The sequence below is a fragment of the Electrona antarctica genome, assembly GCF_951216825.1.
Source record: "Electrona antarctica genome assembly, chromosome: 7".
Taxonomy (NCBI): Eukaryota; Metazoa; Chordata; class Actinopteri; order Myctophiformes; family Myctophidae; genus Electrona; species Electrona antarctica.
Window position 1 is genome coordinate 57128111 of NC_136812.1, and position 15576 is coordinate 57143686.

Consider the following 15576-nt stretch of genomic DNA (forward strand, 5'->3'; position numbering starts at 1 on the left):
GTGTGTGTGTGTGTGTGCGTGTGCGCGTGTGTCGACATGTTCTGTCAATAGAATGGAACTGCAGCGATCTTTGAGGAATGGGTCAGACATTAGATTATAGGCTTGAAGAAATATGCACTCCCAGGTATCACATGAGTAGGCCTACATCACAGTCTAGGTAAACACAGCTGTCTGCAGTGGGTTGACTAACCTTTACACGCACGCTCAACACTCAACACTATAGTATATGTATAGTTTATATGTATAGTTTCACTATATAGATATTCCACTGTTACGTTCTTAGCTTACGCATGTTTCATGATAACTACTTCTTATGTATGTGATGTATTGACATGCTTTTGTTCTTGCTTAAAGTAAATCTCTCTGGATTAAGAGCGTCTGCTAAATGCCTAAATTGTAATTGTAAATTGTCTCAATATGTCCCTATGTGTCCGTGGCAAAGACTAGGCCTTGTCTGTGGCACATTATAGACTTTATGTTTTACAGTTATTATGTTGATCATAAGACCCAAAGACTAGGCCTTGTCTGTGGCACATTATAGACTTTATGTTTTACAGTTATTATGTTGAGACCCAAGTACTGAATGTCAGGTCTCACTCTGTAGAGTGACCGGATGTTCCCGGTTCGAACCCTGTGGGCTCCCCCAGAGTTAGTGTCCAAGTGTCCTTGAGCTAGACTCTGAACCCTTAATTGCTCTCGATGTGCAGGTTGGTGCCTTGCATGGTTTCCTCCACCGCCTGTGTGTGTGTGTGTGTGTGTGTGTGTGTGTGTGTGTGTGTGTGTGTGTGTGTGTGTGTGTGTGTGTGTGTGTGTGTAAAGCATGTTTGTGAAACCCGGAAAGCTGGTCATAGGAGGCGCTAATGCCCCTCAAAAAGCTGATCTACATGCTCACAACGTGTCGCATTGTGATGCACTCTGAGCTCTCTCTCTCTCATGAATGTCCACCCCTGGCTACTGACCGCTCCCTCCTTAACCCCCCCCCCCCCCCCCCCATGTGACCTCACATGTGTCCTGGCCACACAACAAAGGGTTAAGGGTCATGTCTCCTTCACCATCCCCCACACCCCCTCCCCTCCCCGCCCCTCCCCTCCCCTCCCCTCCATACGTTTAAAAGAAGGAGAGCCTTTCCAGAGGAGCAGACAGTCGGTCAGTCGGTGGCACCAGCACGCTCCAATCTCTCTCTCTCTCTCTGTGTCTTTAGGAACATGGACTTCTGGCCCGGAAGACACACCTTTCTCCTCAATCTAGTGCTGCTGTGCTTCTGTTCTGCTCTCGCTGACTCCGAGGACGGAACCATCAACGGGGAGGTAAAGTATCAACAGACACCTCAGGGAGAGTCATTTGAGTGACCAAGTGGACCACTGCGGGTCCATTTGGTTCCATGCAGGTCAGAATGGCTTTAGCTGCTGTGATGTCATCACAGCCTAATATTAGAGAGAGAGATTATTGAAACTTGTAGAGAGAGAGAGAGAGAGAGAGAGAGAGAGAGAGAGAGAGAGAGAGAGAGAGAGGCAGGCAGAGATAGAGGGGGGGTGTGACCCCCACACAGGGCCCTGCTGGTCATGTGGGTTAGGGTTATTCTCTGGAGTAGTCATGCATAGAGAGAGAGAGAGTAGCCTGGGGGGGAGGGGGGGGGGTGCACCGTGTGTGTGTGTGGGGGGCTACACTTTGCTCCAGATGGCTGTGCGTGTGTGGCGTGCGTGCGTGCATGCGTTTTTTTCACAAATGGAGAATGCTGGGTTAAATGCTAACTATTGTAAGGGTCTATTGGTCTCTTATTGTATTTGACAGGTACATATTGAGGATAAATGTGAGGGCAGAAAAGTGATTGGCCAGAATTACATTTGTGATGATTTCATTGGCTGAGCAGAATATGATGTATGATGAAAAATAAATACTTTTAGTTAATGCACTGCGCCCTCTTCTGATATTACCAAGAGAAAACCTAATAGACAAGATTTCCTTCTGGTGAAAGAAAAATCCCTTTCTGGCCAAAAAGTGCATTTTATCTGTGTGGTGGGGGGAGGGGAGGGGAGGGTTCAGAGTGCATCCACTAGGAAAGTAGGCTTTCTAATAACACAGCAACATTCACAGAACGTTCGCGGCTCTTTAGTAAGTCTGGCAGCACCTTTAACGGTGCTGGAACTATACACGGACGCACACGCACGCACGCACACACACACACACACACACAGTGCAGCCAGCCGTCGGCTGGTGGAGACAATGAGCTGTCTATCAACTGTGAAGTGGCTGCAACGTTCAACAGGTTACTGTAATAGATTAGAGTGGTGTTTGGGTGTTTGGGTGCCACCTTGTGGCTTTAACAAGCAATTGCAGCGGTGGAATGTCTCTTATTCAAAATGAACTTGTGAATTCTAATGTCTTGACTGATGGCCACGCAGCGTGTAGCCTACAGGGAAACAGCTTGGAAATATTCACAGAGGTACAGACAGAGAACGCTCTATTATTGTTTTGAATGTTAAAGGGATAGTTTTTTTTTTACTTAAGCTGTATGAAATACTTGCCATTAATATAGTGGTTGCAACTGTATTAATTGATTGCCTGAGTCCCGTGGTGGGAGTTCTGCTCTGGTTTTTTTATAGCGCCACCAGGAGGCCACAACCTGACCTGCCCTGGTGGAGACCTGTGCCCCGAGGGGCACTTTATCTAGTTTGTACTCTTTTCATGCTACTTCTGTGATACATATTTTATTTACTTCTGTGTTTAACAGTTTTAATCTTTACCACACTGAGATTGATTGATTTAACATTTTATTCAGTTTGTAGAATGGGTACAGTTGCAGTTAAAAAGAAAGTGGCCTACAGGCCAAAACAAACACTGCTACTGCGAGGATATATCAGGAAAAACACTAAGCCTTGTTTACATCAGGGTCCTCCATTTTCAATTCATCACAACATTTAAAGACGTACAAATTAATATACACTTCTATGAAAACTAGGACATCATCATATATAGAGGGAAAAAGGGAAAAACATGTACAATTGGGGGGGGTTTGACTTTTTTACAGGGGCCCGTTTTGAATTGCAGCCGTCCGTAGGTGCTCTTTGAGAGCGGTTTTGAAGGAGTCAAGGGATTCACATTTCTTTATAGCTGTTGGTAGGGCATTCCACATTTTAGTAGCATAGCTATAGCATAGCAACATTAATTTAATCCATTGTCAAATCTGGGTTGCACGTGGTTTGTTGAGCTCCCTTTGGTGTTGTGAGTGTGGACTTTGTTGACATTAAGGAAGTATTTAGACAGGTACATGGGTATCTTAGTGAAGTATTTAGACAGGTACATGGGTATCTTAGTGAAGTATTTAGACAGGTACATGGGTATCTTAGTGAAGTATTTAGACAGGTACATAGGTATTTTAGTGAAGTATTTAGACAGGTACATGGGTATCTTAGTGGTGTAGTGAATCTTGGAGACCAGGCCTATTGCTAGTTGTTGTACTATGTTGTCAACCTATCAAAATGGGCAGTGTTTATGGTCGACCGTTGTGATTGCATCCTGCATGCTAGTGAATATTTAAGTTAATGCTTGAGTTCATGCTAATAATGACTCTCCCATAGTAATAAGGAACCTACCATGGCCCAGGAAATGAATCCCAATGCATTTTCCCATAGACATTTCAAAAAGTATTTATTTAAAGACGGTTACGCCGCGGACAAAGCCAACTCGAGTCGTGACAACTCATGACAACACAAACAATATTTTGGACCAAACAAATAATTACAAAGAAGAAAAACAACAAAAAAAGTGTTGTAACCTGCCGTTTTTTTCTCCTTTCTAATTATTTGTTCGGACCAAAATATTGTGACGTCTTTAAATAAATACTTTCTGAAATGTCTATGAGGAAAATTAACGGAGAATCATTTCCTGGGCCATGGTAGGGGGCGGGACTGCGACGCTCTATAGTCTTGTAGCCTGCAGGGAGGGGGGGTGCACTCTGCTCTGTGTGTGTGTGTGTGTGTGTGTGTGTGTGTGTGTGTGTGTGTGTGTGTGTGTGTGTGTGTGTGTGTGTGTGTGTGTGTGTGTGTGTGTGTGTGTGTGACTGTGTGTGTGTGTGTGTGTGTGTGTGTGTGTGTGTGTGTGTGTGTGTGTGTGTGTGTGTGTGTGTGTGTGTGATTGATTTTCATAGAAGTGTATATTAATCTTTAGTCTTTAAATGTTGTAATTAATTGAAAATGGAGGACCCTGATAAACAAGGCTTAGTGTTTTTCCTGGATATATCCAGTGTTTGTTTTGGCCTGTAGGTGACTTTCTTTTTAACTGCAACTGTACCCATTCTACAAACTGAATAAAATGTTAAATCAATCAATCTCAGTGTGGTAAAGATTAACATCAAAACTGTCAAAATCCTGTTAAACACAGAAGTAAATAAAATATGTATCACAGAAGTAGCATGAAAAGAGTACAAACTAGATAAAGTGCCCCTCGCGGCACAGGTCTCCACCAGGGCAGGTCAGGTTGTGGCCTCCTGGTGGCGCTATAATAGGACAGGTCTCCACCAGGGCAGGTCAGGTTGTGGCCTCCTGGTGGCGCTATAATAGGACAGGTCTCCACCAGGGCAGGTCAGGTTGTGGCCTCCTGGTGGCGCTATAATAGGACAGGTCTCCACCAGGGCAGGTCAGGTTGTGGCCTCCTGGTGGCGCTATAATAGGACAGGTCTCCACCAGGGCAGGTCAGGTTGTGGCCTCCTGGTGGCGCTATAATAGGACAGGTCTCCACCAGGGCAGGTCAGGTTGTGGCCTCCTGGTGGCGCTATAATAGGACAGGTCTCCACCAGGGCAGGTCAGGTTGTGGCCTCCTGGTGGGGCTATAATAGGACAGGTCTCCACCAGGGCAGGTCAGGTTGTGGCCTCCTGGTGGTGCTATAATAGGACAGGTCTCCACCAGGGCAGGTCAGGTTGTGGCCTCCTGGTGGCGCTATAATAGGACAGGTCTCCACCAGGGCAGGTCAGGTTGTGGCCTCTTAGTGGCGCTATAATAGGACAGGTCTCCACCAGGGCAGGTCAGGTTGTGGCCTCCTGGTGGCGCTATAATAGGACAGGTCTCCACCAGGGCAGGTCAGGTTGTGGCCTCCTGGTGGCGCTATAATAGGACAGGTCTCCACCAGGGCAGGTCAGGTTGTGGCCTCCTGGTGGCGCTATAATAGGACAGGTCTCCACCAGGGCAGGTCAGGTTGTGGCCTCCTGGTGGTGCTATAATAGGACAGGTCTCCACCAGGGCAGGTCAGGTTGTGGCCTCCTGGTGGCGCTATAATAGGACAGGTCTCCACCAGGGCAGGTCAGGTTGTGGCCTCCTGGTGGCGCTATAATAGGACAGGTCTCCACCAGGGCAGGTCAGGTTGTGGACTCCTGGTGGCGCTATAATAGGACAGGTCTCCACCAGGGCAGGTCAGGTTGTGGCCTCCTGGTGGCGCTATAATAGGACAGGTCTCCACCAGGGCAGGTCAGGTTGTGGCCTCCTGGTGGCGCTATAATAGGACAGGTCTCCACCAGGGAAGGTCAGGTTGTGGCCTCTTAGTGGCGCTATAATAGGACAGGTCTCCACCAGGGCAGGTCAGGTTGTGGCCTCCTGGTGGCGCTATAATAGGACAGGTCTCTACCAGGGCAGGTCAGGTTGTGGCCTCCTGGTGGCGCTATAATAGGACAGGTCTCCACCAGGGCAGGTCAGGTTGTGGCCTCCTGGTGGTGCTATAATAGGACAGGTCTCCACCAGGGCAGGTCAGGTTGTGGCCTCCTGGTGGCGCTATAATAGGACAGGTCACCACCAGGGCAGGTCAGGTTGTGGCCTCCTGGTGGCGCTATAATAGGACAGGTCTCCACCAGGGCAGGTCAGGTTGTAGCCTCCTAGTGGCGCTATAATAGGACAGGTCTCCACCAGGGCAGGTCAGGTTGTGGCCTCCTGGTGGCGCTATAATAGGACAGGTTTCCACCAGGGCAGGTCAGGTTGTGGCCTCCTGGTGGCGCTATAATAGGACAGGTCTCCACCAGGGCAGGTCAGGTTGTGGCCTCCTGGTGGCGCTATAATAGGACAGGTCTCCACCAGGGCAGGTCAGGTTGTGGCCTCCTGGTGGCGCTATAATAGGACAGGTCTCCACCAGGGCAGGTCAGGTTGTGGCCTCCTGGTGGCGCTATAATAGGACAGGTCTCCACCAGGGCAGGTCAGGTTGTGGCCTCCTGGTGGCGCTATAATAGGACAGGTCTCCACCAGGGCAGGTCAGGTTGTAGCCTCCTAGTGGCGCTATAATAGGACAGGTCTCCACCAGGGCAGGTCAGGTTGTGGCCTCCTGGTGGCGCTATAATAGGACAGGTTTCCACCAGGGCAGGTCAGGTTGTGGCCTCCTGGTGGCGCTATAATAGGACAGGTCTCCACCAGGGCAGGTCAGGTTGTAGCCTCCTGGTGGCGCTATAATAGGACAGGTCTCCACCAGGGCAGGTCAGGTTGTGGCCTCCTGGTGGCGCTATAATAGGACAGGTCTCCACCAGGGCAGGTCAGGTTGTGGCCTCCTGGTGGTGCTATAATAGGACAGGTCTCCACCAGGGCAGGTCAGGTTGTGGCCTCCTGGTGGCGCTATAATAGGACAGGTCTCCACCAGGGCAGGTCAGGTTGTGGCCTCCTGGTGGCGCTATAATAGGACAGGTCTCCACCAGGGCAGGTCAGGTTGTGGACTCCTGGTGGCGCTATAATAGGACAGGTCTCCACCAGGGCAGGTCAGGTTGTGGCCTCCTGGTGGCGCTATAATAGGACAGGTCTCCACCAGGGCAGGTCAGGTTGTGGCCTCCTGGTGGCGCTATAATAGGACAGGTCTCCACCAGGGCAGGTCAGGTTGTGGCCTCCTGGTGGCGCTAAAATAGGCCAATGTGAAAAGGGTGCCATTTCTTCTAACCTCTTTCGCCTTGGATGGCAATTCGATGATTTGAGGCATTTTGTTCCAAAAATGTGTTTTGCAAAAATCCACCTGTTGGTGGCGCTATAACAGGCCAATGAAGGGTGGAATATATTCCTCAGCCTAGTAGGAAAGTCTGTGAAAGATTTCACGCAAATTGCACGCTGCGTTCATGATTTGAGGCATTTTGTTCCAAAAATGTGTTTTGCAAAAATCCACCTGTTGGTGGCGCTATAACAGGCCAATGTGAAAAGGGTGGGATATTTCTCAGCCTAGTAGGAAAGTCTGTGAAAGATTTAACGTAAATTGCACACTGCGTTCATGATTTGAGGGTTTTTGTTCAAAACGGGCCAGTCTTTGAAACCCAATTAGGCTGAAATATGAAATATCGGACAGATCCGGCATGAGCACATGACTATAGAGATAGTGTCTAACGATTTGCAGGATCTTTGGACATAATCTGTAGGAGTAATATAAAAAAAAATGTTTTTCAAAACTCTGCCTCCTGGTGGCGCTATAACGTGCGTGCGTGCGTGCGTGCGTGCGTGCGTGCGTGCGTGCGTGCAGTTCATGTACAACCAAATGGTCAGAGGGGGCGGGGCTGGAATCAGAAGCCAAAGGTGATCGACAAACCTGCATCCATCATCCATCTTGTCAGTGGGAAATACACTGCAGTAACACACACACACACGCACACGCACGCGCACACGCACACACACACGGAGTGCAGCCAGCCGTCGGCCTGGCGGAGACAATGAGCTGTCTATCAACTGCGGCTGCAACGTTCAACAGGTTACTGATTAGAGTGGTGTTTGGCCCAGGAAATGAATCAATTACATAGAAGAAAAACAACAAAAAAAGTGTTGTAACCTGCCGTTTTTTTCTACTTCTAATTATTTGTTTGGCCCGAAAAATTGTGTTTGTTGTCATGATTTGTCACGACAAGAGTTGGCTTTGTCCACGTCTTTAAATAAATACTTTCTGAAATGTCTATGAGGAAAATGAACGGAGAATCATTTCCTGGGCCCTGGTAGGGGGCGGGACTGCGACGCTCTTTAGTTTGCAGATATAAAGCTCACATGCAAGGCAGCATGATGCATTGTGAATTTATGAGTTTGACTTTGGAGATTGAATATATTCACCGTGCGCAACACCGCTGAATGTCAGATAATTGCTCGTTAATACATTGATTCCACCTGCTGCCTGCACAGTGCTAAACATTTTGCCTATACATCTGCAGCTAGTATGCAGATGTGGCTGTGGCTCAGGAGGTAGAGCAGGTCGTCCAATGATCCATGGGTCAGCGGTTCGAATCCCGGCTCCTCCTGTCTACATGTCCAAGTGTCCTTGGGCAAGACACTGAACCCCAAATTGCTCCCGATGTGCAGGTTGGTACCTTGCATGGCTTCTGCCGCAATCGGTGTATGAATGTGTGTGTGAGTGGGTGAATGTAATGCACAATCTATGTAAAGTGCCTTGGATAAAGGCGCTATATAAATCCACCATTTACCATTTATGTGATGTGTTTTCGTTCTGAAAACAGGCCATTTATAGAGGAATATGGACAGTAAACGATGTGTTTATCCTACCTGGGGTCTCTCAATGCAAAGCCGTTTTGATGAAGTTACACAAAGGCTTTGCCGTGACATTTGGTCTGCTTGCTTGCAAAGAAGAGCAAATTGAAGCATGGATAGCACCTTCAGAATGTTTTATTTCAACCCAAGAAGACGAAACACTTTGACAGGTCCATGCGTGCTGTGCACTGCGCAGGGCAGGAGAGAGGGACGGACAGACAGCGGTGTGCGGGTGTGCTGCCTATCTATACAGCCTGTATATACTAATCTATTCTACACCATTAGTAACAATAATGTAGAAGACCATCCGTTTTTTTCTTGGCTTTCCAGATTGGTAATCACCATAATGTATATCTGTTCTCCGAAAATAGCTCATCTTCAAGCTCATGCACTGGCTGCAGATCGGCTATTTTCGGAGAAGAGATTTATAGACATTATGTGAAAATATAAAAAAAATAGCTGTGATACTGGAGGTAGAAATTCTGGTGACGTGAGGTTAGTTTGGAGGGGACAAGGGGACTATTACGTCACCATTTGAGCAAATAGGTGGCACTCGCTGTACACACGGAGACGACAATTCAATTCAACTTTATTAGCAGACTCAGGTCCATAGGGATACATACACGGGGTAACATACAAGAGATACAACAGGCAATAAAAATCATAAAAGCATGTAAAACAAATACAAAACTTACATAACTTAACCCACAGGTAGAACATACAGGCATTTTAGCCAGTGTACCCTTAAACTAGATGTATAATGTGAACAGCTCTCTGAGGGGCTTGAAAGCGCTACAATGATACTGTTTGTTGACACATCCAGCCTTTTCATACATTAGATTTCTTAGGAGTGCTTTAAAAGTCCTCACTCCAGCAGTGACAAACATCTGGCTAGCACTGCCCCCTCTGGGTTGTTTAAGAAGTATTCTCATGGCATCATTATATGCAACTTGCAATATGTAACTTGCTAGACTTTTTATAACATGACCACAGGTGTGCAGTATAAAGCGGTGTGCAATATGCCTTGAACAAGGACACTTTCACTTTAGTGGACCAATGACAGAACTTTCGGGCAATAGTGTTTGCTTGAGCATACAGCTTCCGACATTGTCTGTAAATATCATCGTCATCTGTCATTTGATCCGTAATAAAATGGCCAAGATATTCTTACTTATTCCAGACCTCAAGACTATTTTCTGATAGTTTAAAGATAGGAAAGTTAAGGCGTTTGTCCTCTTTAGTTCTACATATTAGAACAGCGCTTTTGCTAGCATTATATTTTATATCATGTTGCACACCATATTCAGAGCAAACATCAAGGAGCTGTTGTAGACCAGCACTACTGGGACTGAGGACCACCAGGTCATCTGCATACATCAGATGGTTTACTAGTGTTTCTCCGACCATGCATCCTGTGTTACAGGTTCTCAGTTGAGCAGACAAACCATCCATATATAAATTAAATAAGATAGGAGATAAAATTCCCCCTTGCCTCACGCCATTGCTTACACCAAATGGAGCTGATATACTCCCACCCCATTTGACCTGCATGGTCTGGTGGGCATACCAGTAGGCCAGGACCCTCACAATAAAACCGGGCACTCCTCTTTGCTTCATTTTCATAAAGAGCTTATTATGGTTAATCCTATCAAAGGCACGGGACGCATCAATAAAACACATGAGGACTGATGAATTACTGGACTTCACAATTTCCTTGAGAGCAAAAATACAAAGGTCAGTACCATGCTTTGGTTTAAAACCAAACTGGTTATCAAAGGAGTGGATATACTCAGTTACTCTATCCAGTAGAATTCTTTCCATTACTTTGGAGATGATGCTGGCTATAGCTATGGGCCTATAATTATCAAGGCTACTAACCTTACGAGCTTTATCTTTAATAACTGGGACAAGCAATACTGAACGCATTGAGTCCGGTAATACACCGTGGATCATAAAGCCAGTAAAACTGATAGATAAAAGTGGTGCTAGTCTCAGACTAGCATTTTTCAGGTGCGCTGCAGTGATCTGATCCATCCCACATGCTTTGTTTACAGACAAATGTTGCATGGCTTGATACACCTCATGTGTTGTTATACCCATATTATCATTGTTCATATCAGAGTCATCCACAAACAAATCACTATTAATACAGTTGAATAAAGAGCTATAATGCTGTCGCCATAATGCCACAATATTATCAGCTCCTGAAGTTCCTTCTACAGAGCAGGGTAAGGAGGGTTTACTATTAGTGAGAGATCTCACCTCTTTCCAAAAATCATTAACATTGTTACACAGTAGCTTACTGGCCATGGAGTCTGCCCTCATAACTTGCTCATTTTTGCAGATGAAACGTACAGCATACTTATATCTAGCATTAGTTGTGATTTTATGCTCAAGCTCAGGCCCCTGCCTAGTTCTTCCAGCTATAGCCCACAGTTTAAAGGCTTCTCTTGCGTCAGCATGGTACATTGCTACATGCTCATTCCAGCCTGGTCTGATATGAAATTTGCCCTTATACTTGTAGTGGGGTTTGCCACCTTCAACCAGGGCAGCCACAAAGTCGCGTCTCCAAAGTTTGCCACTCTGGGAGGTGGTTTCAATATTAGCTGGGTAAGTCCCCAAAAACGCCATCTCTGTGTGGCTAAAAGGGCAGATCGGCTAAATAGTTGTGCGGGTAACGCAGAATACGTCCTCGTCTGTACACCACTTTCGTCTAAACGTGTGCGTGCGTGTGTGCGTGCCCTGGCCCCGATCAGTCCAGCGGTCACTGAGATTACCTGCTCACCCACAGACAGAATACCTGCTCACCCACAGACAGATTACCTGCTCATCCACAGACAGATTCACAGACAGCACAATCTGTACTAATAATTCCCTGTATATAAAATTTGGTATTTGTTTGGTAAGTGTTTGGTTATTTCTTATTGTGGAACAAACCTTTTAATGGAGTCTTGTTTGTCTTTGTGTCTCCACCAGTCATGGCTGAGACAATATGGCTACCTGGCTCCCCTGGACAGTACGGACTCATCTAACCAGGATCTGTCTGAAGCCATCAGGGAGATGCAGAGGGTCTACAACCTGGAAGTCACTGGACTTTTGGACCAGCAAACCATCACGTATGTCTCCTACATCTACTCATGTAGCTCTTTGGTTTTGTCAACCATTCATTGAAACCTTCGCTAGAGCAATAAGCCACACAGAGCCTCTTGCTCTGAGACTCATACAGTATATTATTATAGAACAATAAGCCACACAGAGCCTCTTCCTCTGAGACTCATGCAGTATATTATTATAGAACAATAAGCCACACAGAGCCTCTTGCTCTGAGACTCATACAGTATATTATTATAGAGCATTAAGCCACACAGAGCCTCTTGCTCTGAGACTCATACAGTATATTATTATAGAGCAATAAGCCACACAGAGCCTCTTCCTCTGAGACTCATACAGTATATTATTATAGAGCAATAAGCCACACAGAGCCTCTTGCTCTGAGACTCATGCAGTATATTGCAGCTGGCAGTGCCGGCCCAGCCATCAGGCAGAGTAGGCAGTTGCCTAGGGGGCACCATGAGGGGAGGGGGGTGCCATGAGGGGAGGGGGGAACCCACCAAGCAAGCATTTTAATTTGTATTATTATTTTCTTCTTCTTTTATTTATTTATTTTCTAACTCATATATATACATATTTTTATATAATTAATTGAAAAAGCTCCCACAAGTTTTGACAAATCTAAGTTTGGGGCATCACAAAACACCCTGACTGCACAGTGCACTGCACTACCCTGGCTAACAAGACCAATAAAGTTAAGGGGAAAAAAACACCTTAAATATTTTGTTTATTTTATAAAAAGGTTAATCTTTCACTCAATAAGGACTGCTCCCGTCACTAGTTGATGATGTTGTGTAGTCCAGCCCTATGAATGATGGTGGTGGGAGCATATACAGCAGGAATAGTAGGGGCCAAAATAGAGCCCTGGAGTGTCTGTCTGTCCAAGCACGAAAATAGTGTTTGTTCACCACCAAGTGTCACTGTTGAACAGCCTAACACACAGACACACACAGGTCAGGGAGGAGGGCTAGTACAGCACAGCACAGCACAGCACAGTACAGCACAGCACAGCACAGCACAGCACAGCACAGCACAGCACAGCACAGCACAGCACAGCACAGCACAGCACAAGCACAGCACAGACGGGTCTGATTAAAGAAGTCTGACATGGAGAGCTACATTTTAGGCTACTGAACAGTATATTCTAGTTTTTTCAGCTCTAATGTCTCCTTGTCCCCGTCCCCCCTGTCCCCCCCGTCAGAGCCATGAAGAGACCCCGCTGTGGCATTCCTGACAAGACCAACGTGGGGTGGAGCAGCTACATAGCGGCTGGAACCAAGTGGGACAAGTATGACCTCACTTACAGGTACAAACAGAACAGTCAGTTAAAGTTCTGCATTTTGATTGGTCTTCAGGTATTTGTATTGATGTGACAATAATCTATACATCATCATGACACCTTATCATCTACCACAAAACTGGACACATTGGAGACTTTCCTAATATTGACCGAGACTTGATGAATGTCAGGCCAAACCTGAGCTGCAGTGCGGGGTTCCTCAGGGAAGTTCCTTAGGGACTCTCCTATTTTCGATATTTACTAATGACTTACCTTTGGTATTGAATAAATCTAATGTAGTAATGTACACAGATGACTCGACAATGTACAGTACAGCATCTACAGTAGGTGAATTAAATGATATGTTAAATTATGAAATAAAAGCAGTAGCGGATTGGGTTGATGAGAATAAATTAGTATTGAACATTACTAAAACCAAGTGCATGGTGTTTGGATCTAGACATAAGCTAGAGGGTGATCCTCAACTGAGCCTGTCACTTAGAAGCCAGTAGAACAGGTAACAGAGGCTAAACTACTTGGAGTGGTATTAGATCCTAAGCTTAATTGGACTAAACAAATTGACAATATAGTAACTCAAATGGGAAGAAGTATTGCCATAACCAGGAAATGTTCTAGCTACATAACACTAAACACTCGGAAAGCAGTAATTCAAGCTCTAGTGTTATCACATCTTGAGTATTGCCCAGTCATTTGGTCATCAGCTACAAAAACAGACATACAAAAATTACAAATAGCTCAAAACAAAGCTGCCAGATTAGCTCTCCAGTGTAACAATAGGACACATATTGCAGAAATGCACAGAAATCTATCATGGCTTACTGTTGAGAATAGATTACATTCACGTATTCTCACGTTTTTCAGAAATGTATTAATGGACAAAAAACCACAGTATTTCTTTGAACAGGTAGTACATGTAAGAGACGAACATAACCATATGACTAGACAAGCCAGTTTGGGTGTTTTGGTGGCACTTAAACCAAGAACAAATATTCTCAAAGCTTCTATTTTCTATAGAGCTGTAATGGGTTGGAATGCACTAGACCTAGAATGCCTGTGATCATTTAATTAACTTCGTACATTTTCATGTATCATAGGCATAGATCCCTTCCTACTGTTCCTGGTTGAATTTAATTATGTGCGGCTTAATGTGATAAATAGTTTGTACTCACCCATTAAATAATTCCAAAGACGTGGAGTGAAATATGGTCCTCTAGTTTTATATCCATGTGAAAGTTCTGGCACAAAACGTGTATTTAGTCAATTATCTCCACTTTTTCAAGGGATGCACACGGACGTCTTTCTCTCCGGGCGAGGGGGGACTGGAATGATCGATGAACTGATTTTAGACGTCATCACCAATTGACCAGGGAAACACAAAAGTTTGGGTCACACAATTGGCAGGTGCCTTGCGATAGGTGCTGGGTAATTAATCACACCACCTGCCAATTGTGTGACCCAAACTTTTGTGTTTCCCTGGTCAATTGGTGATGACGTCTGCGGTAAACAGGACGTATTCGTAAAATCAGTTCATCGATCATTTCGGCCCCCCTCGGCCGGAGAGAAAGACGTCCGTGTGGAGATAATTGACTAAATACACGTTTTGTGCCAGAACTTTCACATGGATATAAAACTAGAGGACCATATTTCACTCCACGTTTTTGGAATTATTTAATGGGTGAGTACAAACGGAGTATTTATCACATTTAGGCCGCCAAGTTTAAGTCCAACATGAAAGTAAGCGCGACCGTTCTATGGCTCTGTATGTGAAATACTGTATATACTGTATGGAACAACAAGAGCCGTTCTAGGGCTAGGAATGCACTACCAAAGTGTATAACCAATACAAATACAAAATTCATCTTTAAAATCAAGTTAAAAGAACACCGTATGTAAGCCATTCTGTAGTAACCCTGGGAAAAAATAATAATTCAAATGTATAATTTGTTGAAAGTGATTTTTGCTATGTTTTTTTATTTCTTCTATGTTTTTTATTTCTTATTTTATAGTTTATTTTTACTATGTTTTATTTTGAGTTAGTGTTTGTAAACAATTGTAAGTATTGCCTTTGTTAAATGTAAAATGTTTGTCTGTGTCGGACCCCAGGAAGACTAGCTTTTGTCAAGGCAAAAGCTAATGGGGATCCTTATAAACAATAAACAATAAACCGGCCAAACCCAAACCTTGTTTTGTCTTCCTGTGGGATTACTGTGGGGTTAGTTAGGGAATGTAACTTGGACACTTGGACAGCTTTGCTTAGTTTGTCTCTCTTTGCCTCTTCCTTTTCCTCTAGTATTGAGAACTTTGCACCTAAAATCGCATGGCAGGACACATCCAAGGCCATCCGCAGAGCCTTCAAAGTCTGGAAGGATGTCAGTCGGCTCACCTTTGAGGAAATCCCCTACACTATGATCTATAACGGGCTCCGTGATGAGGCCGACATCACGATCTCCTTCCACGCGGGTCGTCACAAAGGCCATGAATTTATATCATCGGACCTGGCATATGCCTCCGCCCCCAAGCCTTTCAGGAAAATTTATGCGCACTTCAACTCAGACAGGCAATGGAGTGTCACCAACCAGCATGTGCAAGGTAAGAGATGGTGCCACCTGGACATGAAGTGAGCTTTGCACCATGGAGACAACCGGAATTAGTTGAAGGGGCTTTTGTTCATTTGTTACAATGAACAGGAC

At 45.3% G+C, this 15576-nt stretch overlaps 1 protein-coding gene across 1 annotated transcript in view; it reads left to right on the plus strand.

Annotated features, from left to right (window-relative positions):
* Nucleotides 1-1205: 1205 nt before the first annotated feature.
* LOC306926381 (matrix metalloproteinase-16-like) overlaps nucleotides 1206-15576 on the plus strand; it is a gene marked incomplete at both ends in the record, with an annotated part of 37970 nt that continues 23599 nt past the window's right edge. The window contains 4 exons of the mRNA XM_079505644.1: nucleotides 1206-1307; nucleotides 11452-11591; nucleotides 12788-12892; nucleotides 15177-15475. Of these exons, the coding sequence (XP_079361770.1) occupies nucleotides 1206-1307; nucleotides 11452-11591; nucleotides 12788-12892; nucleotides 15177-15475 (646 nt within the window). The remainder of the gene's footprint in view (nucleotides 1308-11451; nucleotides 11592-12787; nucleotides 12893-15176; nucleotides 15476-15576) is intronic.